The sequence below is a fragment of the Dermacentor silvarum genome, chromosome 3 (assembly GCF_013339745.2).
Source record: "Dermacentor silvarum isolate Dsil-2018 chromosome 3, BIME_Dsil_1.4, whole genome shotgun sequence".
Lineage (NCBI taxonomy): Eukaryota > Metazoa > Arthropoda > Arachnida > Ixodida > Ixodidae > Dermacentor > Dermacentor silvarum.
Window position 1 is genome coordinate 126476207 of NC_051156.1, and position 22926 is coordinate 126499132.

At 45.0% G+C, this 22926-nt stretch overlaps 1 protein-coding gene across 1 annotated transcript; it reads right to left on the reverse strand.

Annotated features, from left to right (window-relative positions):
* Positions 1-15545: 15545 nt before the first annotated feature.
* Positions 15546-22345, reverse strand: LOC125943979 (uncharacterized). Its single transcript, XM_049663606.1, has 4 exons — positions 21995-22345; positions 20804-20884; positions 19306-19406; positions 15546-17448 (listed from the first exon to the last, which is right to left on the reverse strand). The coding sequence occupies exons 1-4, from the start codon at positions 22077-22079 to the stop codon at positions 17368-17370; spliced, it is 348 nt and encodes a 115-aa protein (XP_049519563.1). The 5' UTR covers positions 22080-22345; the 3' UTR covers positions 15546-17367.
* Positions 22346-22926: the final 581 nt, after the last annotated feature.

The window sequence follows — 22926 nt, forward strand, 5'->3', positions numbered from 1 at the left end:
TGCTATCGCAATAAAAGCGTGGTGAAGGCTGGTGCCACGGACCACTGGTGGTGACTTGTCGAGGACTGCCTTAAGCCAGCCGCGCTTCGTTGTCTTCCGAGAAGGCATTCAAATCTGCGGCATCCACCCGTTACAGCTTCCTGCTTCAAAGTCCGTCTAGACGGTGTCGATCAGAGATCGAACTTCTTCTGCCGTTGTATCTTGCTGCGTCGTCCGAGGCGACTTCTTTCTTGTCTTAGCTCGTCTGGCTTTGTCCTGCGAACCCATCGTTGTCGACTGCGCCAGCAATGTCTGAAAGGTCCTTCTTGTATCGTACCTCTACTTGGGCGTCCGAGACGCACCGCCAGAGACGGTCTAAGCAAGTGAGGAGTACTGCCGTTAAGGATATATGTCGGTGACGGGTTCGCTAGAATCTTCCTATAGACTTGAAGCAGATGCAGATGAAGCTTGAGGAAAGTTTGTATTTACAAGAACTATTTACAACAAATACAAGAAATTCACACTGAGATGCAAGGTGGAACTGGCACACATAGAGCGACCCTATATCGGCAGAAAAAGACATTTCGGCACGAACATTGTGAACTAGGGCTGGATTTCGTGGCAACGCCCAAGCACCTCGAGTCACATAACGCAAGGAGCCCCATCCGAGCACAAATTTTCAAGCGCTTTTCGATAGTGAGCGGGCGCATTGCGGCATCTCGCAGCGGCCGCGGAATCTACGGAGCGCATGGATTTAAATTCCGAAACGTTATGGGTATAAAGTTCTCATAATCTTTTGACGCGAAAGGTGCACCAACATTTGCAAAGGCGTGCTTTAGATTTTCAATTCTGGAACTTTATGGGTTTAATGTTCTTATAAACTTGGGCCAACATGCGCGCAATGGAGCCCTCGTGTCCGAGCCGTTCCAGAAATAGAAGCACGCGCTCGCAATCTTCCACAGAGACGAAAATACTAAATATCACCATGACTGTCAGCTGGCAGCTGATAATTTTCTCCAAACATTTTCAGGAAGCGCGCCCAATGTGATCGATCAGCTGGACCAGGGTAGGGAAAGTAAACTAAGAGAAAACAGAAGGAAGTAAACGACCTATTATTGAGGCAGCTCTTTTTTGCGGGCGACAAGGTCTGGCTTTCCGTGGCCATAGGGACAGTGGTCCTATATATGGAATTAAGCAAAGCCCCCGTTGAAAATACTGGTATTTTTAGAGCGCTTCTTCGCATGCGAGCTTATTGTGGAGATACATATCTGAAGAACCATTTGGAAAGTTTCCCCAGTAATTCCTCGTATTTAAGCCCAGATGTACAAAACCAAATTATAGAAATTTGTGGTGAAATTATCAAAGAAAGCCTAGATGCAAAAGTAAACGCTGCAGCTACTTCTCCGTACTTGCTGACGAAACGACGTATATTGCTGCAATCGAACAGCTTGCTGTGTGTGCAAGGTACCTAAAAAAGGATGCCAATGACATCAAAGAAGTGTATTTAGGTTTTAGCACCGGGATAGATGCCCTCTCTCATTGCGACTGGAGGTTCTATGTAAATGAGTACAAACTGCTGAAGATTCTAGTCACAATTCTCGTGGCCACTGCCAGCGCAGAGCAAATGTTTTCATACATGAGATTATTAAAAAACTACTTGCGCTCTGCAATGTCTGAGGAACGCATGGTTAGGCTGGATCTTTTATACGCGCTCAGAAACGTCGGCATCAACGTGTCCGAGGTCATTGACCCCTTCGCTAAACTTCCCCGCCGAGTGAAGTTTGTCCTTTAGACAGCGAAACAGCAAAAATCAATTCAAGTAAAAAGCTCTGTGCCTTCAGGTCCATAAACTCGTAATTATGAAAACGTATGACTGTTCATTAGCTTTTAAAACCGCAGAAATTTTCACCATTTATTGTAAAGTTAGCATCATGATCAAAATTATCATGCGAATACGAAAATTACGAGGAAATCAATAACAAATTTCGACCGACCTTGCTCATTGAAAGCCCGTCCCACGCAGCGTTTCCCAACAAACACACTCGGATATTGGGTAGTTCAACTTGCCACATCATCTGTGGCTTTCGTTTGTCCTTTTCTTTCCTTTTTGGCTACCTGCTCTTACTTCTTTTTTGAAACAAAGCAATAGCCTTCTTTGATTTTTGGTGCAGAATAATTGTTGCCGCTGTGCAGGAAGCTAAAATGCATATTTTCGTATACTGATTTCTGTACTTTCCTCTATTATTCTACCCATATGGTGCTGTCGCGACCGCGGCATGGCCCAAGTACATATCACGATTTCTACGATGATAGTATTGTTCTTGCCTGGATCGTCTGTCTGTCTAAGCGTGATGTTTACTATCTGTGACTGAGCAACATGTTTATTTGTATTGTTTGACGCATTACATACAGCGACGTTTGCTTAGATACGTAGATTTATTGGAGACATACCTACAGTCTGTTTCACACTTAGGGGGAAACTCGGAGCGCCTTGCAATGCGCTGCGAGTTTTCCCCTTAGTGTGAAACAGACTGTACATTTAAATATCTTGTTGTGAGGTTTTGTGTATACAAGCAGTGAACTTTGTTTCCAGCGACACTATTTTGCCCTTTATCAAGTTGTATCTTCGCATTTGTATATTCCATTCTATCTTCGCATTTGTAATGTGTATTTTGCAGAACTCCTGCTTTTTATATTGTCATTGTTGCGACTATAATTTCGGTGCAATTACTCACAATACACGACCGGCAACAGCTGCTCCTGTGCAATCCCTTGCAACGAAGGACAGTGTCATTGAGATTTTTCCCTGGCCATTTCATATGTACAAAAATGTCATCAAGGCTCTTAAATGACATATATTCATCGAAATATTTGTCGTCAACTTGTTAATTTCATGGCCTTTACGTTTTTCATATCAGCTGCATGCACTGCGTTGCTGGTTTTGTACTGATCTAGTTGTAAAGTTCACGTGATATTTTCTGTACTTATAAATAGACAAAAAAACGCGGAAGCATTTATATCAGTTATTTCTGCCACAATTTTGGGGACATACGAATTTATTTTTTATGAAAAAAATACATACTTGCATTCACAGTGCGTAGCGTTCAATAGTTCGTTTGTAGCATCTAATATACAATGGCACTGGCAATGGCAATGCAGTCATTATTCATGTATTTGATCCCTCGACAAATTCTATAAGCAGGAGGCCGCGCTGCAACCTCAGCCCCTCCCCCCCCCCCCCCCCCCCAAACAAATTTCTGGCTACGCCACTGGTGCAGAGCACTGCAAACTGTGTCCAGAACGCTTGGTCGGGGCAATGGGGCCACGAACGAGCAATGGTCAATTGGCTGCGGTCTTGGAAACGGTTTCCCAACAACGGTCACAATACGCAAGGTGCGCGCGGTGCCTGATGACTACGGTGTTTACGCTTTTTGTGCCGTCACCGCGACAGTCGCCCGCTGCTGACCATCAATTATCCCATTGTGCTTCCCTCGTCAAGCAAGAGTCATTGCCCACCGCCGCTAGCTGTTTCTTAACCCTCTTTGCAGCCGTTCCGTTCGGCGAGACCAGAATGAAGGAAAACGCCGATTCCAAGCTTTCCGAGCAATAATTAAAGAAAGAAATAACTCGCGCTTTTTAGCAGCAGGCTCACACAATTCAAAACTCTCACCTAACGTTTTGCCTCGGTAAATGCTCATCATGTTCGAAAAATTCCGGGGGTGCCCTGAAACATTTGAATCAAAACCTTATTTGAGCTTTACTCATGGTATTCGTAGCAGTATCGGCTTTAAGCAAAATTTGACGCAGACCAGAGCTGCTCAACCTGTTTCCGCAATGGTCAAATTGTGATAGCTACAAAGTGAAGCAGGTTACTATGACACAGCACAAACATTTTTGGTTATCGAGTTCTATGTTTTCTGGGCTCATCTCCGGATTGAAATATTCCATTAGCTACGGCTAGCACACAATAGAGCGGCTGTCCACCGTTATCGTGATGATTTTAACATGTGCCCTGCGTGCAGGAATCTGTCATCCTTTCGCAATATCTCATGCCAAAGGTACTCATTATTTCATGCACAGCCCCGACACATGGAATTTCAAGCAAGCACACGAATGTTCTGATTGATTTGTAGGTTAGGTATAAGTGAGGACATCCTTATAATGAGCGCAGAAGTTCACTGACCGTCGACAAAGCTTGTCTGGGCCAACTCCGCTAATTTAATTTTTTTTTTCTGTATGCTTTGTTCTATGCTCCCAGCAAAGCTTCCACCGCTAATGTTAGATTTTGAGTAATCTGGTCCATTACTACAGGCTTGCTCACACCTGCGCAGTGATATGTCTAATTTATTTCAACTGTGTGAGACTTCTGATCTGTCTATCTGCGCTGTTTTCCCTTCCTGTTATTCACAATGTTGTGGCGCGTTAACCCGCTAGTAATGTAATTACTTGCAAGCTAGCGTGCGGCAAACCGCAGCGTGACTGGGAAAGAAGAAAGAAAGCGGCTGAAACGGCAAGTGGTATATAAGCTGCTGGCAACCCAGAGCTCAATGAATGACACGCTTGTGAGCTAAGCTGCTGGCAAATTTGCGCGCTGAGAGTGACCACGGCAGCTATCATGGTTGCGAACAGCCAGCGAAGAAGTGAAGCGATACAGCCGTATGTCATTGCCGCGAAAGAAAATGTCGAATCCGTATTGGAGGACGGATGCCGAGGATGCCTTGACACAGGTAGACGCCATCTATTTTATATTAATGCGAAGCTTTCTTTGCGAACTTCAGGCCATTTGAGTGTGTCTGACTTTCTATCTATCTATATATCTATCTATTTATCTATATATCTATCTATCTCATACCCGCGCGGCTTGCGGTGCCTACCAACTTGAGCTGCTGGGTATATGCTCATGTTCACGTTACCGGCGTGGTCTTGACATTGTAGTCATTTGAGTTCCGTCATCCGATTTTCGCCTCTGATTCTCGGGTACTATTTGCACTGAGCCAGGTGCGTGGCGCGCGTAAATAGCTTCCAGCATCAACGAATGGGACGACCACCGGAAGCTCCGATATGTCTACTTCGCCTTTGATGACTCGGCACGTTCCTGGCTTGACAACCATGAAGCTATAGTGTGGCGGCCTGCCAAGAATTTTGTAGCCAGCTGCGAAATACCTGAGGAAGTTCGGACTAGGAAAGAGCAAGCAGAACGTACCTTAAGTTTCAGGAATCAGAGACCAAATGAGAGCATCGCCATGTTCGTTGAGGACGTGTCATGACTGTTCAGGTGAGTGGATCCCGGAATAACAGAAAAAAAAAGAAATGTCGCCAGGTCAACGCGTTACCTTGAGTATATTTTCCTAATAAAAAATATTCCTTGTCAAATAGCTCTTATATGGGAATGCCAGGGTTGAAAAGTTTATTTTGAAGTGAGTTACAATGTTAATATTATTCCTTTAGTACAGTCAAAATTCCACTTTGTGAGCAATCATTCACAGAAGTTTGAAAGCACTAATCACATTATAGCTATTTTTTAAATGTTTCATCACGAGAGCACAAACATGGATAGGATAAAAACTTACAATTGCAGCACTTCTCAATACTTCTAGATTCAAATGAGTACTCATGATGAAGCAGGTACCTTTACACTGCATCTGCCGCTATACACAACCCCTGCAAGTTTTAAGAAACTCTTGTTCAGGGGAACTTCAGAAATTTACAAACATCTCTGACATCCCGTATGTTCCTACCATGCCCCAATAAACCTTCCTGGGGCTAGAGAAGCTATAAGAGTAAGTGTGAAACGAATGCCATTATTCCTGGTTTGGTCAGCGGTTAGCGCACTCTGAAACTACACTTTCACTGTAAGAAATAGTGCCGACTTGTTATATTATTTTTTGCCGCAGAACTCACATTATTAACCTTTGGTGTGTTGCTATCAAACGCGAAAACGTTACAGGAGCTTAAAAGTTGCTTGCAACGCGGGAATACTGCGCAAGCGTAAAATAGTTCATCTTACAGAAAAAGCAATCACGATATGTTCTGAAAAAGAATTGCAGATTGGGCGAGTTGGTGGTTTTGCATGTTGCTTAAAAAACAGCGCTACCGACACAGGACACAGAAAAGAGAGTGTGGACGCACACGGCGCTGCTCGAACGATATGTTCAGTTTACTTTATGCTGAAAACGCTGCAGTGTCGTCCGAGAGGTGACAGAAACAAGTGTCAGTCCGCGTGTGTAGTTGATTTGTTGTGCTGTGTCCATATAAAGCACATATAAAGACAAGTCGCACTTGCGGCACAGGTGGAGTTACTTTGGAGAACGCGATTTAATACATCCAGATGATAAAGCGCGCGTAAATAATGCAACACTTGCGTTCACCTTTCATGCTTTGCCTGCCGTAGCTGTCATCAGGGCCCTCTAGCGAGCAGCCAGTTAACGCGCTTCTGAAGCGTCAAATTTATGACTGACGCATCGCAAGTATTGGTCATTCTAGTCTATTTTATGTGTTTTGTAGACACTTGCGGAAGCGGGGGGGGGGGGGGGGGGGGTATGACGCGTATTTTATTATTCCGTTTGCCGACGAACTTCCTGTACGCAAGGTTCACGCGCCAGTGATAGCGTCACCTTTGGCGCTTGCCCGGATGTTCCAGACATTGATTGCGAATTGTCACGAGACAGCGAGCTATGCGTGGAGAACAGGCGAGCAGCTCCCAGTGTACAGGTAATTATTCAGCTGAATAATATGATGTTTCTAGCTTTTCTTACCATTCATGTTGCTCGTACGACGTTATAGTGCCGATGAGGGAAATTACAGGCGCCAGGACAAGTAGTGGCATCGATTAGACATTACGTTTGCATTACAGCTCGCCGTCTTATGCGTTCTGTCACTTTCCTGCTGTTTGCTTTTGCTCACAGTTGCATACACACTCATACTAAGACGTTAATATTGCCACCAGCAGTCCGAGAACTAAAGATACATGGTGCATTCTCAAGCAAGGCACCGCAAAGCGAAGCTCGGCCGCGCTGGGTCACGACACCACGTACCGAGAGGCCGGCGACCCATGCGCGAGAACCGAATGACTCGCACCCGACATGAGGTGACCAAGGAGAAGACGACGTTCGAAGAAGAGAGAGGACGAGAGACATTTTGTTTGAGTGTTGAGCCTCTTGTGTTGACGGGCACGAGTCCACCCAGAATAATTTAGTTTGCTTAGAAACGGCGGTCGTAACTGTCGGTTACAATATTGAGTAGTGACGGCAACAGCGTGATGAATGATGATACTCCGGGATGTCGCCCACCGCTCGTTCGCACCGATTATGAGCCGAGGATTGGCAACCGCCGGTCCTCTATTTAGTTTCCTTTCTCCAACTGGTGGTATTTCTCAAAATTGGGCTGCGTGGTAAATGCCTCCTTTAATTTTAACTTAAATTGACGTGCTATATATTCTTGTGCTGCATGCACTTTCCTTAATTTTATTCTGGTATTACATTTTATTCGAGGAGTAAATAAAGTGTAAAGAGATGTGGAATACAATAACGCTGGTGTGTCTAAATTAAGTGCACGTCAAATAACCTGAAGTGACAAACAGAAAGCACCGACATACAATGCCGCGTGCCTCACGTGTGGAGCCTTTGAGCGTGTAATGCAGTCCAAAACTCTCACCTAAATTTTTGCCTCGGTAAATGCTCATCATGTTCAAAAAATTCCTAGGGTGCCCTGATACATTTGAATCAAAACCTTATTTGATCTGCACTCATGGCATCACGGCAGCATCCATGTAGTTAAGTTTCTAGTACAGCTTTAAGCAAAATTTGACGCAGACCAGAGCTGCCCAACCTGTTTCCGCAATGCTCAAATTGTGATAGCCACAAAGTGAAGCACGTTACTGTGACAGAACTTGATAACCAAAAATGTTTGTGCTCCATGTTTTCAGGGCTCATCTCCGGATTGAAATATTCCATTAGCGACTGCCAGCACACAATAGAGCGGCTGTCCCCCTTTCTCCTGATAGTTTTACTATGTGCCCTGCGTGCTAAACTCTGTCATGCTTTCCCAATATCTCATGGCGAAGGCACTCGTTATTTCATGAACAGCCCCGACACATGGAACTTCAAAAAAGCCACGAATGTTCGGATTGATTTGTAGGTTAGGCTTAAATGAGGGTATCCTAATAATGAGCGCTGAAGTTCACTGACCGTTTACAAAGCTTGTCTGTGCCAACTCGGCTAATTTACTTTTTTTCTGTGTGCATTGTTCTATGCTTCCAACAAAGCTTCCACCACTAAGGTTAGCTTTCGGGTAATCTGGTTCATTACTACAGCCTTGCTCACACCTGCGCAGTGATATGTCTAATTTATTTCCACTGTGTGAGACTTCTGATCTGTCTATCTAAGCTGCTTTCCCTTCCTGTTATTCACAATGTTGTGGCGCGTTAACCCGCTAGTAATCTAATTACTGGCAAGCTAGCGTGCGGCAAACCGCAGCGTGACTGGGAAAGAAGAAAGAAAGCGGCTGAAACGGCAAGTGGTACATAAGCTGCTGGTAACCCACAGCTCAATGAATGAAACACTTGTGAGCTAAGCTGCTGGTAAATTTTCGCGCTGAGAGCGACCATAGGAGCTATCATGGTTGCCAACAGTCAGCGAAGAAGCGAAGCAACACAGCCGTATGCCATTGCCGCGAAAGAAAATGTCGAATCCATATTGGAGGATGGATGCCGGGGATGCCTTGACACAGGTAGACGCCATCTATTTTATATTAATGCGAAGCTTTCTTTGCGAACTTCAGGCAATTTGAGTGCGTCCGTCCGTCAGTTTGTTTTTGTGTGTGTGTGTGTGTGTGTGTGTGTGTGTGTGTGGTGTGTGTGTGTGTGTGTGTGTGTGCGTGCGTGCGTGCGTGCGTGCGTGCGTGCGTGCGTGCGTGTGTGCGTGTGTGTGTGTGTGTGTGTGTGTGTGTGTGTGTGTGTGTGTGTGTCTGTCTGTCTGTCTGTATGTCTGTCAAATTTGATCCGACCAGTATAAATTTCTATCAACCCTTACTGGTCGATATCAACCTTAGCGGACTAGATCCGACCCTTATCGATTGTTATCAGTTATCAACCTCATCGGACTCAATACGAGGTTTATCAACACTTATCGTGCCTCATCAACCTTATCGGACTTGATTCCACCCTTATCAACCTTATCGGTGCTTATTAACCTCATCACAATTGCTCCGACCATTATAAGACCTTATCGCTCATTAGCACACTATCCATCCTTGTCGAAACACTAACAACGGTGATGAGACCCATATAAGCTCTCAACACTCCTTATCATCTTTGTCCCTTTGACTGCCTATCTGTCGGGGTTGCGACGTGAAGACGATGAGCCCTCAGAGATCAGTGGCATTTTGGTTTTGGTCGGTGGAGGAACGCCCAAACGGAAGGCGCATCCCCCGACAACCGAAACGCATCTGGGATGGGGCGTGTTTGACATTACTTTTCGTAAAATTGGAACTTTCCTGGTAACTAGAATGCTCCAAGTCGACTCCACATTTATTCCTAGTTTTAGTTCATTTCCTTCCTAAATGGAATACATGCTTGCATCAGCATACAGAAGGAGGTCCTAGAGCATGTAACTGAGCATGTCTCAGAGCATGGCTTTTATTCCACCATTACCAAATCTTTCCACAAAGCCTTCATAGAAACAGTTACCCTTTGACATTTGTTTTGTACCGGCGGTACAACACATTCCCGTGCTTTAGATATATTCACCTTCTGCACGCTTGGGTTCTGCTCTCAGTCACGGAAGTGCCCGGTCACGGAATGGCGAGCTTCGTTGGAGCGGCATCGGCAACTATTTGTCGCGGGAACAGGAACGTTGACGCAGCAGATAAGGATTATGAAATTATTTGGCCGCATCTGCCTACAGGTCGTGCTGCATTTAACACGATTTTAGAGAGACTACATGCAACGCTGTTCACACGATTTTATTGCGATAGCAATTATATGGACACTCCAAAGCAGATTTCTGCCGTCGGCGTCGCCGTCGCCGTCGCCGTCGCCGTGAGGTTCCGTATGACGTCAATGGAGATGAAATCGTCGCCGCGCGCCGCCGAACGCTGTATGTGCGAGTGAAAGGGCGCGAGGGACGCGCGCTTTCACGGGGAGTGAACCTGCGGCGGAGAACAAACGCGCGTTCTGCGCCGTGCTCCCTTAAGGGCTGCAGAAGTAGGCGTCTGTCTCTTTCCTCCTTTACAATCACCATTTATGTAGAGCAAACGCGCCTTCTTCCGACGCGCGAAAGGCCGTGGGGGGGGGGGAGGGGGAGGGAAGGGAGGCGACGTTTAGCTGCGGCACCAAGTGCCTATTTATATCAGAGGTTCCGGCAACAGTCACCAACGCCGCACGCATTTTGTGCGAACGCGGGTAAAACGCCGACGGCGTCAACAACAGTTCTGCGTGTTGCCGGTGCTGCTGCATGTCCAAGTTTGTAAAGCTGATAAAGCTACTATCATTACTCCGTATAGCTCTCTACAAATTTGCTATCGCAACTAATGCTTCGCCTTTCAGGTGAAACTGCGACAACTTTTTTAACAGCGGAGCTGTTCTTAGTCGATCGACCCTTCGCCGTCTGTCCAGCATCACGAAGGTCATGTGGCCAGGAAAGTATGAGAGCGGCGCCGGGGTAGGGCAGGTCACGTGACCAGATGGGGAGGAGTGGCGCGCTGGGGAGGAGGCGATCAATGAGAGGGCGCGTGTTGCGGGGACGCAAGCGCCAATTGCGGGCGGATGCTGCTAGCCATGACGCCGAGCTAACTCGAGATATCGAACGCATGCGACAACGGCGAGCCAAGGAGGCGGCGTTGCGGGCAGAGCAGGCGCGCGTGCTTGGGTACGACGCAGAGAATGACGTCACTAACGGCGCTGCCAATGGCGTGCGCTTGGGTGCGACGTAGAGAACGACGTAACTGATGGCGCAGCCAATGGAGACGTTTCGCGAAACATGGGACGAACGGTTTTTCGCTTCGCCTAGCCGCATACAGCTTTCGCTGTAAAAGAAATTGTAGCAGCATCAACGAGGCAACGCGCAGAGCTGCTGCCGACGCCGTTCGCCTTTCCCCGCGTTCGCTCCGAACGCGCGCGGTGTCCGTGACAGCAGCAGGTGCCTCTGGCGGCGGCTCGGCAGGTTTCTACCAGCCACGCCCCTCCAAGTGTGGAGGTAGGGTCCCTAGTGAAGGCGCAGCTTGGCCGTGACGTCACCGGGTAGATAAAGCTCGGAGCCGCGGCGACGGCGGCAGAACTCTCGTTGACTCTGTGACGAGTACATGTAGCCTTGACATGGGACGACCAAAGAAGATCTGGACATTCGACGAAGAAGCCGCTCATCTTTAAGTTCGTCGCACGGCCAAGCGAGGTTCTGCGCGTCGGCGGTGAGCTGAGTCGGAATACCGCGCCTAGCAACGCTTAGCATTTCCTAGCAAAACTTAGCCAAGCCTAGTAAAACGTTGGAGAAGATAAGTCGATCACCAGCTCCGCTGTTTACTCCAGCTTTGCACCAATAGTGCACGCTGCCCGCAATTTTTTTTATTCGTGTGCTGAACAATGTTCCTTGCCAGAAAAATTACAGTCGTTCTTGGCGACTTTAATTGCGTGCTTAAGGTGGCGGTCCCACTCCGGTGGCACGAGCCCCCCGTTTTCAGTACTTTTGGAGCAAACGTGGTGGCTCTTTACTTAGGTTATAAAGTTGTCGTAAATACCATAAAAAGCATAATTCTTGTAGATTCCAACTATATATAATATAAAGAAATTTATTAATGTGATTTAGAAATAAATCTTCAATAACAAGCATGGGATACATGATTTTTGCGAACTGTGTCTCTTTTGTGACCATATTTAGAAGAAACTACCGCATTTGCTGCATTGCTGCTTGCTCTGTACCTTTAGGACATATTTATCTATTTCCTAGACACAGCAAAATAATGTTGAACTTTTACTTTTTGATTTACTTGGTTTGGAAAATCGTCAAATTTCGCAAAATTCTTATGTTAACAGCCCGGCAACTACACGCTCAAGGAAGCTAAACTTTGAATGAATTAGAGTTCAAGGAATTTCCATTTAGGATGCAAAATTTCATTCATGTACCTTTATTAGTTTTCCTAATATTGCGGCCGAACTTATGCAATATTTAGAATTCTGGTTTTACTTTTGCCCATTTTTGCGGGAAGGTACTAAAGCTACGAAGCTGCGGTTTAAAAATAATAAAGGTACATGAATGAAATTTTGCGTCCTAAATGTAAATTTCTTGAACTCTAATTTATTCAAAATTTAGCTTCCTTGAGCGTGTAGTTGCCGGGCTGAATTTATCGCAGAAGTTTGAGATATGTGGCAATCTTCAAAATCAAATTATCGAAAAAGTAAAAAATTGAACATTATTTTGCTGCGCCTAGGAAATAGATAAATATTTCCTAAAGGTACAGAGCAAGTCGCAATGCAACAAATGCGGTAATTTCTTCTAAATATGGTCACAACTGAGACACAGTTCACAAAAACCATGTATCTCATGCTTGTTCTTGAACATTTTTTTAGGTCACATTAATCAATTTCTTTATATTATATATAGTTGGCATCTACAATAATTAAGCTTTTTATGGTATTTACAACTTTATATCCTAAATAGAAGAGCCGCCACGTTTGCTCCAAAAGTAATGAAAACGGGGGGCTCGTGCCGCCAGAGTGGAACCACCACCTTAAAGCAAAAGATAGAGCTTCTGGTCAGGTAGTTTGTAACAGAAGCCTTGACATCTTATCGCAAATCATATCACAGTTTGACCTTGATGATGTAGAGGAATGTTTTGACGCGTCACGAGGGGTAATATTCGCGAATTTTCAGGGGCAGAGTCACGCGCGTATAGATCGAATCTACTAGTCTGTGGAACTGATGGATAAATGCAATGGTTACGCATTAACTGCGGTCAATTTCCCCAGCGCGTGGATCCCTAGCGCGTGGATCCCTAGCGCGTGGATCCCTAGCGCGTGGATGCGTAGTGGCGTATATGTCACCCAAACCCAAAATTCCTCGGTCTCTCCTTGTACATGTAGCGCAAATCACCTTTCCCCATCTTGAAAACGTTTTAAGCGCAACGATACACAGTATATGATAAAATATTTGGAGCACACTTAAGCTTCGCATTTAAGAGTGGAACGCGATTGCATTCAAAGATCCCTGAATGCTTATCAGACTTCCCGGCAACTGCAACTTTCTTTTTTCCCCACCTTCGCATCTGCGCGCTGCTGCCGTTTTACGTTGCCGAGGAGGAGAGCGCCATCTGGATGATGTTTTTACAAGTATAACCTACCCAGGCGCGCCGCTGTTGGTGTGGTAGAAATGTTGGAAAAGGGTTGTCTGAGTTTTCTCGTAACAGAATTATGTTTTCTCGTAAATTCAAATTACAATCCGATGCTATCATACTTGTAGGTTGTGGTTAAGCCGTACTTTACGATATTTCTGATGGATTTTACTTTGAGAAATTCGATTTGTTCACTAACGCATCTGCGCCACGCGGGGGGCCTGCGTGGTCGGGGTGCTTCAGGATGATTTTCTCAGCCGCGGACGCCGGCGTGACACGCCGACACCGACGCCGGATTTTCTGCGACACTGGGCCCTTAACGCTCTCGGGTTAAAACAGCAGGACAAAGCGCTTGTTTCTATCGTATATCGTAGCCCTTCAAAAGTTTCCAACGTGCAAATCAACCAAATTGCAAGTTTCATCATTTTGGTGCACCTCTCCCTACTTTCTTCTTATTGTGTTCAGTGCGTCGGTTTGCTAGTCATTAAAGTGAATATTGCATCCAGCATGACGTCACAGCGCGTTCGCCGGCAAAAGTGCAAAGGTGGCCGCCGTTCTTCCTCACGCGCAGCATCGTGACTCCTTGCCGCCTTGTTCATCCGAAGGGACCATGTGGCATTATGAACTCCCGTGGTACGAGATGGCGGTTCTGTGGATCCTGCGGCAGGGTGGCGTACCGTGTCACGTGGCCATCATGCCTGACGGCAACCGCCGTTTCTCTAGGCGCACGGGCACCGACCTGCACCAAACCTACGTGGCTGGCACGAAACTCTACGGCCGGGTGAGACAACCAATAGATTTATGGCAAATACATTGATAAATGCATTACAGTTAGGCTGCTAGGATGTTGCATTTATTGTGGTGTTTTATTGGCTGATGGAGTCTGTAGCTTTAAAGCAACACAGGGGCTATGAGAAATGTTCTCTTAGAGATCACCGGATTAAATGTAAGCTCTTGATAATTTTATTGTGCAGCCAAATACTACGGATACAGTTACTTTTGCATGCACTGAGTAAGGATGCCGAAGCAGAAAGGAAAAATTTCACGGCTATTCGATTTCAGGAATAAACAGTCGCAGAATCACCTGAAAGGCGAAGCATCGATTGCAATAGCAAATTAGCAGAGAGCCATATGAAGTAAGCCTAGTACTTATCGGTCGCATCAACTTGTAGAAATTCACTTGCTAACTAAATTAACAAGCATGGTGTCAGCGCGCACAGCAAACATGAACACAACACACTCGATGACCGCGGACACTCGCTGTCAAGACGCTGGCGTAAGCAAACGCTGCAGCAGAATCGAGCAAAGTCACCTCCGTGTTGTCCATAGCTTCAACATAAACTGAGCGCCGAGAACACACAGAACGCACAACGCTACGATCTGCCGACGTACCTAGACTCTGCCCCCAACGCAGATCGCTCTCAAGATACGGCCGCCCGACCGCGTGCAGCCACCACATACGCAGTTGCAGCCAGAGTAGAATGCCGCGGATTGCTCGCCACGTTGGGTGCCTCGCGCGTGACGGAAGACGGCACGCTCCCTTTCGCGCGGGCGAGATGGAGCCGCCATCGTCGGCTCGCCTCGCACGCTTTCAATCGCACAAACAGCGTAGGGCGCACGGCGACGGTGTTATCGCCCTTGCACTTTACACGGAACTTCACGGTGACGGCAGAAATGCGCCTGGAGTGTCCACACACACTAAACATTTTAACACCCTTAAGGGTGTAAATCAGTTTGTCGCCAGACGGACACCTTAAGGGTGCTGTTTCCTACACCCTACCGTTGGGGTGCTAATATAGCACCCTAGAGGAAGGATGTCCAGCAAAAATTATGAAGGGTGTTAGGGTGTTAGTCCTCATTAACACCCATTTTCATAGGTGTTGAAAGGGTGTACACCCTTTATTTCTACAGTATAGGGAAGGCAGGCTCAGCTGTACATACCTTGAATTATGACTATATAGAGCGATCCAGGCATAACTCGTGTGTGCCAGAAGGTTCAAGTTCAGCTACCAAGCACGGCGTCCGAAAGCCAAGCTTGAAGTTTCGATAGGCATACACAACACTTATACGTGTGGATGACAATAAATATTAGTAATTCAGGGCAAAACCTGTCTTCACTGCACAAATGCAACATAGCAAACTATAACTTCTGAGCGTGTATATCTACATCAATGGTTATTACGCTTTACATATCCATATAAAATGTAATACGAACCAGCAAGACATACGATACTGCATTTTCAAGGAAAGTAAATATATTTATTCCATGCTTGAATACATAACTACATAATACATACATAACAACCTAAAATGTGCAATCACCAAATACATATGTAAGTACATGAAAATTTACATTTCCTACAAAAATGTTTTTTTTAATATAACTGATCAAATCTGTCCTATATACAGGGTGTTTCAGTTAACTTGGGACGAACTTTAAAAATATGCAAATGCTCCGTAGGTGGACAGAACCAAAGTAATGTTGTTTGCCGTCGCTTGGGGATACTCAGACAATTTTTTTACTCCGCCTAATTAGACTTAATTATTTATTCAACTTCTCAACTATTATAATTAGATGACAAGTGTCAATTAGAAGACTGTATAGAGCAACATGAGAAACTCCCGATACAGCTTTCTGCTGCTCAATACGTGCAACACAAAAGTGTTTTTCCGAGCGTGAAAGATGCCCGCGAATACACATAAAGTGCCTCGAGCGGCCAGTCGGACAAAAATTTTGCGTATATTCACGGGCTTCTTTCACGCTCGGAAAAACCATTTTATGTTGCACGTATTGAGCAACAGAAAGCTGTATTGGGAGTTTCTCATGTTGCTCTACAATTTACTCATTTACACTTTTCATCTAATTATAATAATTGCGAAGTTGAATAAATAAGTAGGTCTAATTATCGAATTAGGCCGAGTAAGAAAAATAGTCTGAGTATCTCCAAGCGACGGCGTACAACATTACCTTGGTCCTGTCCAGCTACGTAGCATTTGCATTTATTTAATGTTTAGCTTAAGTTAACTGAAACAACCTGTATATATGGTAACCCAAAAACAGCCTGTTTGGTGCCACTTAAAGGAATAAATTTTCAATATTAAATTTCAGGTACAAAAATTCTAGTTTTGGTGGCCTTGAAAAAAATATATATATTGCAAAGGTCAATTAGGGAAGTACATGAAATGCAGAGCAAGCACACAAGAAACACACCCTGTTATTTTGTACACCAATGTCATGGCAAATCATTGTGAAAAGCTGATTTGGAAAGTCGATATAAAGCTTGACTGGCGCACATTTTTGATATACTGAAACACCGTACGTTTCACACATGAACTTGCTTTAAATAAGGTTTGATCCAGGAGCATCAAGATGAATTTTCGCTCCTCAACAAGATTCCTTGAGCAAGAAAATTTTTTTCCCACCTAAATCATTTTTTTTAAATGTAAATAGAGTTCTCTGAGTTAAAATGCTGTGTAGCAGATTTTCCGATTACAATTCTCGTTTCCTTAAATTTTGTAATGCGAAGGCAAGGCATGGTCTGTTAGAAAATATGTTGCTTGAAAATGTTTTTTTTTCTACTGCAAGACAGCCTAAATATGCCAGATTTATTACTGTTTAGGTGCGAAGTGCCGTATCAATGGCGGCCTTATAAAAACAAACCACTGTTCATTAAGGTACTCTACTGGCCACATGCGGATAATACATTGCCAATTTCTAAATTATTTGTACTTGGTGTGATAATGGAAGATTAGGACTTGTACATAAATGAGCAAATAATGTTTATTAAATCAGCCATACTCTGGTTACTGAATGAAGCTTCAAATGAGTGAGTTCACATTTTTTAAACACAGGCCGTCATGCATCAGCCAGTAATGCATAAATAAATGTTAAACATCATGCTTAATATTTTCCAACAAGAAATGATTCTACCAAACAGTATAAAAGTATTAAACAGCATATATTAGTTGATTCAAATTAGAATAAAGTGTATACATTTGAGCTGCAAAATTCTAATTTATGCAGGAAATCACCTTTAGCTTTCATAAAAGCGAGAATACTGTTCACGGTTAACCACAAGGAACAGGGACTCCATTGTCTGAGCATCTTGACCATAAGTGCAGGAGATGGCTGTGCTGGAATCTTGCTTCCTGCATTAGCAAAATAACAGAATCATGAGAGTTGACTCTAGATTTCATTACGATTCTATACACTGCGGGGAATTTGATAAGGCAACAAGCTTCTGAAAACAACACCCCTAATTATTGTGACCGAACACAAGGCACAGCTCAATTGGGCAAAAGTTCCAGTTTTCAAATTTAGAAACCGCGATCACTAAGTCATCGTGAATACAAAATGGCATAGAAGCAAAAATGAATATACAGTAGCCTTTTCACTATGGAAAATAAGAGCATAAAATGTAGACTCTACCAAGGACATCTCTTAGCAATGGGCATTTCTCCAGGAGCATGGATGTGACCGCAATATAAAACTCACAATATAAAATCTGCAATGTAGTTGTGCATTACACTTCAGAAGCACTGCAGCAGGAGACTTCATGGGAGAAGACACAATAAGACTGCTGTGCTCAAGGCATGAGAAAATAATTGTTTTTCACGCAACATTTATACACTCCGAGACGAAGAGCACTATTGTACAGAGAGAGTGCACAACAGACGAAAATGACGAAACCCCCAACTGCATTCTCACCTGCCCTGCATTACAGTAGCAAAGCAGTACTTGCATCTAGCTCAACAATGTCCAACTCTCCACTGCAGTCTATAAGGCCTTTTCTGTATACGTAGTTATTTTTATTTATTGTATATTTCTTTACTGACTGAGTAAGAATCAGTGTTTCAGCACATTTCCCTGGAAAATATAGATATCCTGCCAACTATTTTTTGCCCTTGTTAGCTAGGCAATAGGCTGACAAGTACTATTCCCTTATTTATACTTACAATCCTTCCTGATGCTCCGAATTTCTACTTTGTGCTCTGAACAGTGACGTATGTCCTTCTCAGTTTATGTTGGCTTCCTAGAATTTATGTGGTCCTTCATATTGTAGCTGCTCAACTAGAGCCTAAAATTACCTGCTGTCTCCTAAAAGCACCATCTTTATTGGACAACATATCCTACGTTTCCCCCTCACTGTGGGGGAGTTTATGTAAGTGCTGACCTATTTACTAGACCGCAGTGCCACAACTATTTTTCATCCTGTGTTGTCACTACATGCATGAGTCACAATGGCTGCAAATTGGCTCCCTGCCCCACCCTCTCCGATTCCAGGTCACTCTCTCTCCTAAATGTACACTTTGCCACCTGGAGAATATCCAAAAGCATTGCATCCTCATGAAAAGTGCTCCTGTTAATCTCCTTTTTCTCTTCTCCTGTAACGACTGTGTTAAATCAAACATGCTTGCGAATTTCATGAGCAGCTCAGTAAACGAAATAGGCACATGGTTTGCTGAAAAGAGGTTTTCAACTACCATAAGAAGCCACGGTTTCTTGCAATTTCTTCAATTCCCTTGCAGTCTTGATAGCAATCTAGCACATTTTGATTTTGATACTGTTTTCAAAACAATAACAGCCGAAATTTTGAGGTTGTGATAATTATGTGATAATTAAAGTTAGAGGAGTTTGACGCAATGAGCAAATAAGAATCGCATTGCAGAGGGTAAACAAATACTCTTTTCCCACAAATAAATTGGTAGGAGGAGGGTAACTTGAAATGAGCACTGAATGCACAATACAGAATATGATGCTGAAATGCCCCAATCTCTGAATATCCTTGCACAAAAGAAAAACTTCATTATGAAAGGCAATGATGAAATTGCAAGTATATACTTCATAGTCGTCATATCTGCAATGTGCACTGTGCCATCGGCAATATCTAAAAACTGCATACACACAACTGCACAAAATATGAACCTAAGGCTATCAAGGGAGCCTCACAGTATTAAATGGAAACTTGTTTCAGAATATTCGACTACACGCCTATATCTACTTACAATGTTGTCTTGTCTGAAGGCAAACATAAGTGGCTTGCCCCTGATGGGTTTCTGATGGAGAGCACAAAGGCTGCGAATTGTGAGGCTGTCATCTGGATGACCTGCAAGAAATGACATTTTTAGTTCCACATAAACAAATGCTACCAGAACGAGAGACAAGATCACTGGCAATAAAGGTGATTTTGGTTGGCAAGAGAAAAATCAAAGTATGGACTCGGTACAGCTTACTTAGAAAAAAAAAGCCTCATACCACAGATGTTGCAGTGAAAGTTCATTGCATTGAAATTTCCACACACATATACGTTTGCCTGCTCATACACTGTTGCCAGTGCTGTGCCAGCGGTATTTCTATTGTTTAATATTTCTTTTAGTGCTCACTAAGTTTATTACCAGCTATGAAAGCGGCTAAGTTGAATGTAATGAGTAATCTTAGGGCCACATTGCAAATATATACTCGATCACACTAGTGACTTGGGCTACTATGTTGGCTATAAATAGGGTGAATGAAGCAAATTTGATTAATTATTGTTTCCTTGCCTTTTCTGGCCAAACAGCACCAGAGAGTTGTACAATTCAGTGGCAAATCCGTGATAAATGCAAGAGGAATGCGTTAGAATGTCGCAACTCCTTGCAGGTCTCAAATCCATTATTTAAACCATGTTCACCACATTTGCAAAGTGTTGTTCAACAAGTCACTTTACACAAGTCCTGCCCTTTCGAGGAGCGAAGTCTTACACACACACATGCACACCTGCACCACATGACTCGCTTTCAACAATTTACACACAAACATATGCTTTTTTTTTACACTTTGACACTTCTACTCAGAAAGCATTAAAAAATTTATTGGACTCACTGCAACCTTCTCAATTAAACCTACAGCTCAATCAAACACATTCTCGAGTCCGAGGGCATGCCTTATAAATTCCATTTTTACGAATTATAATTGGGCTATAGAGGACAATATTCGAAGGGCATGAGAACCACCCCAGAGAGACCTAAATCTGAGCACTTCATATCATCAGTAAAAGCTGCTTAAACCAATTGCTATATGCGGAATATCGCAAATAACCATCTATTCACAATTTAAGCAGTTGTCTCCTTGAATTCGGGAGTGTTACGTGTCAAAACGACAATTTGATTAAGGGGCACGGGATAGCGGGTGACTCTGGATTGATCCTGACCCCTAGGGGTTTTTCAACGTGCCCCCAATGCACGAGACACGGGCGTTTTTGCATTTGTAGGCAAAAGATTTTTTGTGCGGGCGAAAAGGGCGGCAGCATTTCGCCCGCCGCCGCCTCATAAGCAGTTGCCTACTTCAAGGAAATGTGGGCTAACCCAAGGTAGACGTTTCACGATCGAAATTAGTGTAATCGTGAAACACACTTTCCGGATTTCTGATTCATGTATTTATGCTGTTGATGAACTGTTTATTTCACAATAACAATCAAGGAAGTGGATTCATCCGGGTAGAGGAGGGGAAAAGGAGGAAACTTACACCTTCCACTGGTCCTCCGGCGCCTCCATATATTCCAGAGTGGCTCTACACCAAACTCGGTTTTCAGGGCGGGGACAGCCGCTGCACCAATTTTGAAGAGGTTTATTGCGTGTAAAACTACCGACTTTATTCAATACACACACACACACAAGCACGCGCGCCCCCGCAAAAAATTCACAAAACACGTACGCGCGCGCGCGCGCGCACATACATAGCACTCACAAAACACGCACGCACGAACGCACGCGCAAGAACATAGAGACCCGCATACAAGCACGCGCACTCGCAAAGCGCTCACAAAACACGTGCGCGCGCGCGCGCACGCACACACGCAAAGTACTCACAAAACACGCACGAACGCACGCACGCGCAAGCACATAGAGACCCACATACAAGCACGCGCGCACAAGCAAAACGCCCGCAAAGCAGCAACGCGCGCGCGCGCGCTCTCCAACATGCAAAGCAATCACACAACAGGCACGCGCGCACATACAAAGCGCTCACAAAACACGCACGAACGCACGCACGCGCAAGCACATAGAGACCCGCATACAAGCACGCGCGCGCGCGCACGCACACATACAAAACACTCAAAAAACATGCACGAACGCACGTACGCAGCGCTCAGAAAAAACGCACGGACGCACGCACGCACACGTAAAGCGCTTACAAAACACGTACGCGCGCGCTCACACACACCACACACACACACACAAACGGAGAGAGAAAGATAGCCCAAAACACGCTGAAGAAGGCGTCCGGCAAGCAGCAGCATCAGCAGTACGCGGGCGCGCGAGGGAGAGCCAATATTGCGCCGGTACTCTCGAAAGGCGAAGCCAGTCGTCACTTCTTTTTCTACTCGACACAAAACGAACGACCGTGTTATAAGCCGCGCTGAACTCGCAAGAACACCACATTTCCGATAGTTCAAGCGCTCAGAAACAAAGCGGGATTATGCAGGCGCACCACGCCCGACGTGGCCACAGAAACGTTAGTCACACGGGGGCAATCGAGGTAGCCATCTTGCTAGTCACACGGGGGCAATCGAGGTAGCCATCTTGCCGTAGTACTGCGTGCAACTGCTTTTGCGCTTACATTAGTGAAATATGCTATCGGATCACAATGACATCCTTCTACAGCCAACAATAACACGTAATCAAATAAAGAAACACCAAATGAACGGACACTTGCCTGAAACTTTCCATACTGACAGTAGTATACCGACCGCCGACACCGGGCACGTTGCAACTGCTCGTATCTGCTTCCGTGGATCCATCTTCCAGCGCGTGCCAAGGCTTTGAGTTGAGGTGGGGCACGATTAATACACAACGCACGGACCACGTCTCTGGTTAGACCGCACATAAAACCAATCACACGTTTAAAATTATTTCCCAGAGCGCGAGACGCGGACAAAGACAACGCATTTTTTGAAGCAAGAGTCAATGAGGTGACGTAGCAGCTTCCGCCTTCCCACCCTGCCGCGCGCCGGGTTGTCTAGGCAACGGTAAAGCGTCGTAGCGTCAGTTCCGGTCGCTCTTCAGTCGGGAGGGCGCAGCCGCGTAAAATCGCGCTGCGCCGAACTCAGTCGAACTATAAAAATTATCTGCCGTTGCCCCTTTATTCTCACAGCTTTGCTTGTTGGCGTGGCCGCGTGCTTGCTGCCACTTCGTTGTGGTCTCTAGCTGTACCGGTGAGCTGGGAGTGGCGAATACGTTTCGTGTCGAGCGTTAAGGTGTTTTTTTTTTTCTTTTTTTTACGATGTCTGGGCTGCATAACTTTGAGTGCATCGCAGAAATCTTGACCGTGAGTGAGCCGATCAGCGCGCTTCTACAGGTACGATCAAAATACCAGCTGCGTCCGATCAAGGAGACCATGCCAGGTCACAGCATAAAGTTTCAGCGAGATCGTGGCTCGATAAGAGCGCTACATCATTGGTCGTGCCACGTGTGAGGCGCAAGCATTCACATCACTCGTGGCGTCTGCCAAAGGAGTGACAGTTGTGCTCTTCCGCAGTACGTGTTTCGGTTTTCCATATTTCCATAGTCCGGAATTCATTACACTGAAGCAATTAGCGGCATCAGTTCTTGGCATTCAAAGAACCATTTATGAACTATATCGATGAT

What these genes read in the sequence shown, in the direction of transcription:
- LOC125943979 (XM_049663606.1), bottom strand. Translation starts at nt 22,079, where the DNA reads ATGGATCCACGGAAGCAGATACGAGCAGTTGCAACGTGCCCGGTGTCG. An exon ending in GTCAGTATGGAAAGTTTCAG is followed by an intron (nt 20,885 to 21,994) that starts GCAAGTGTCCGT and finishes AAATTGGTGCAG; the next exon opens with CGGCTGTCCCCGCCCTGAAA. An exon ending in CCTTCAGACAAGACAACATT is followed by an intron (nt 17,449 to 19,305) that starts GTAAGTAGATAT and finishes TTGCTAATGCAG; the next exon opens with GAAGCAAGATTCCAGCACAG.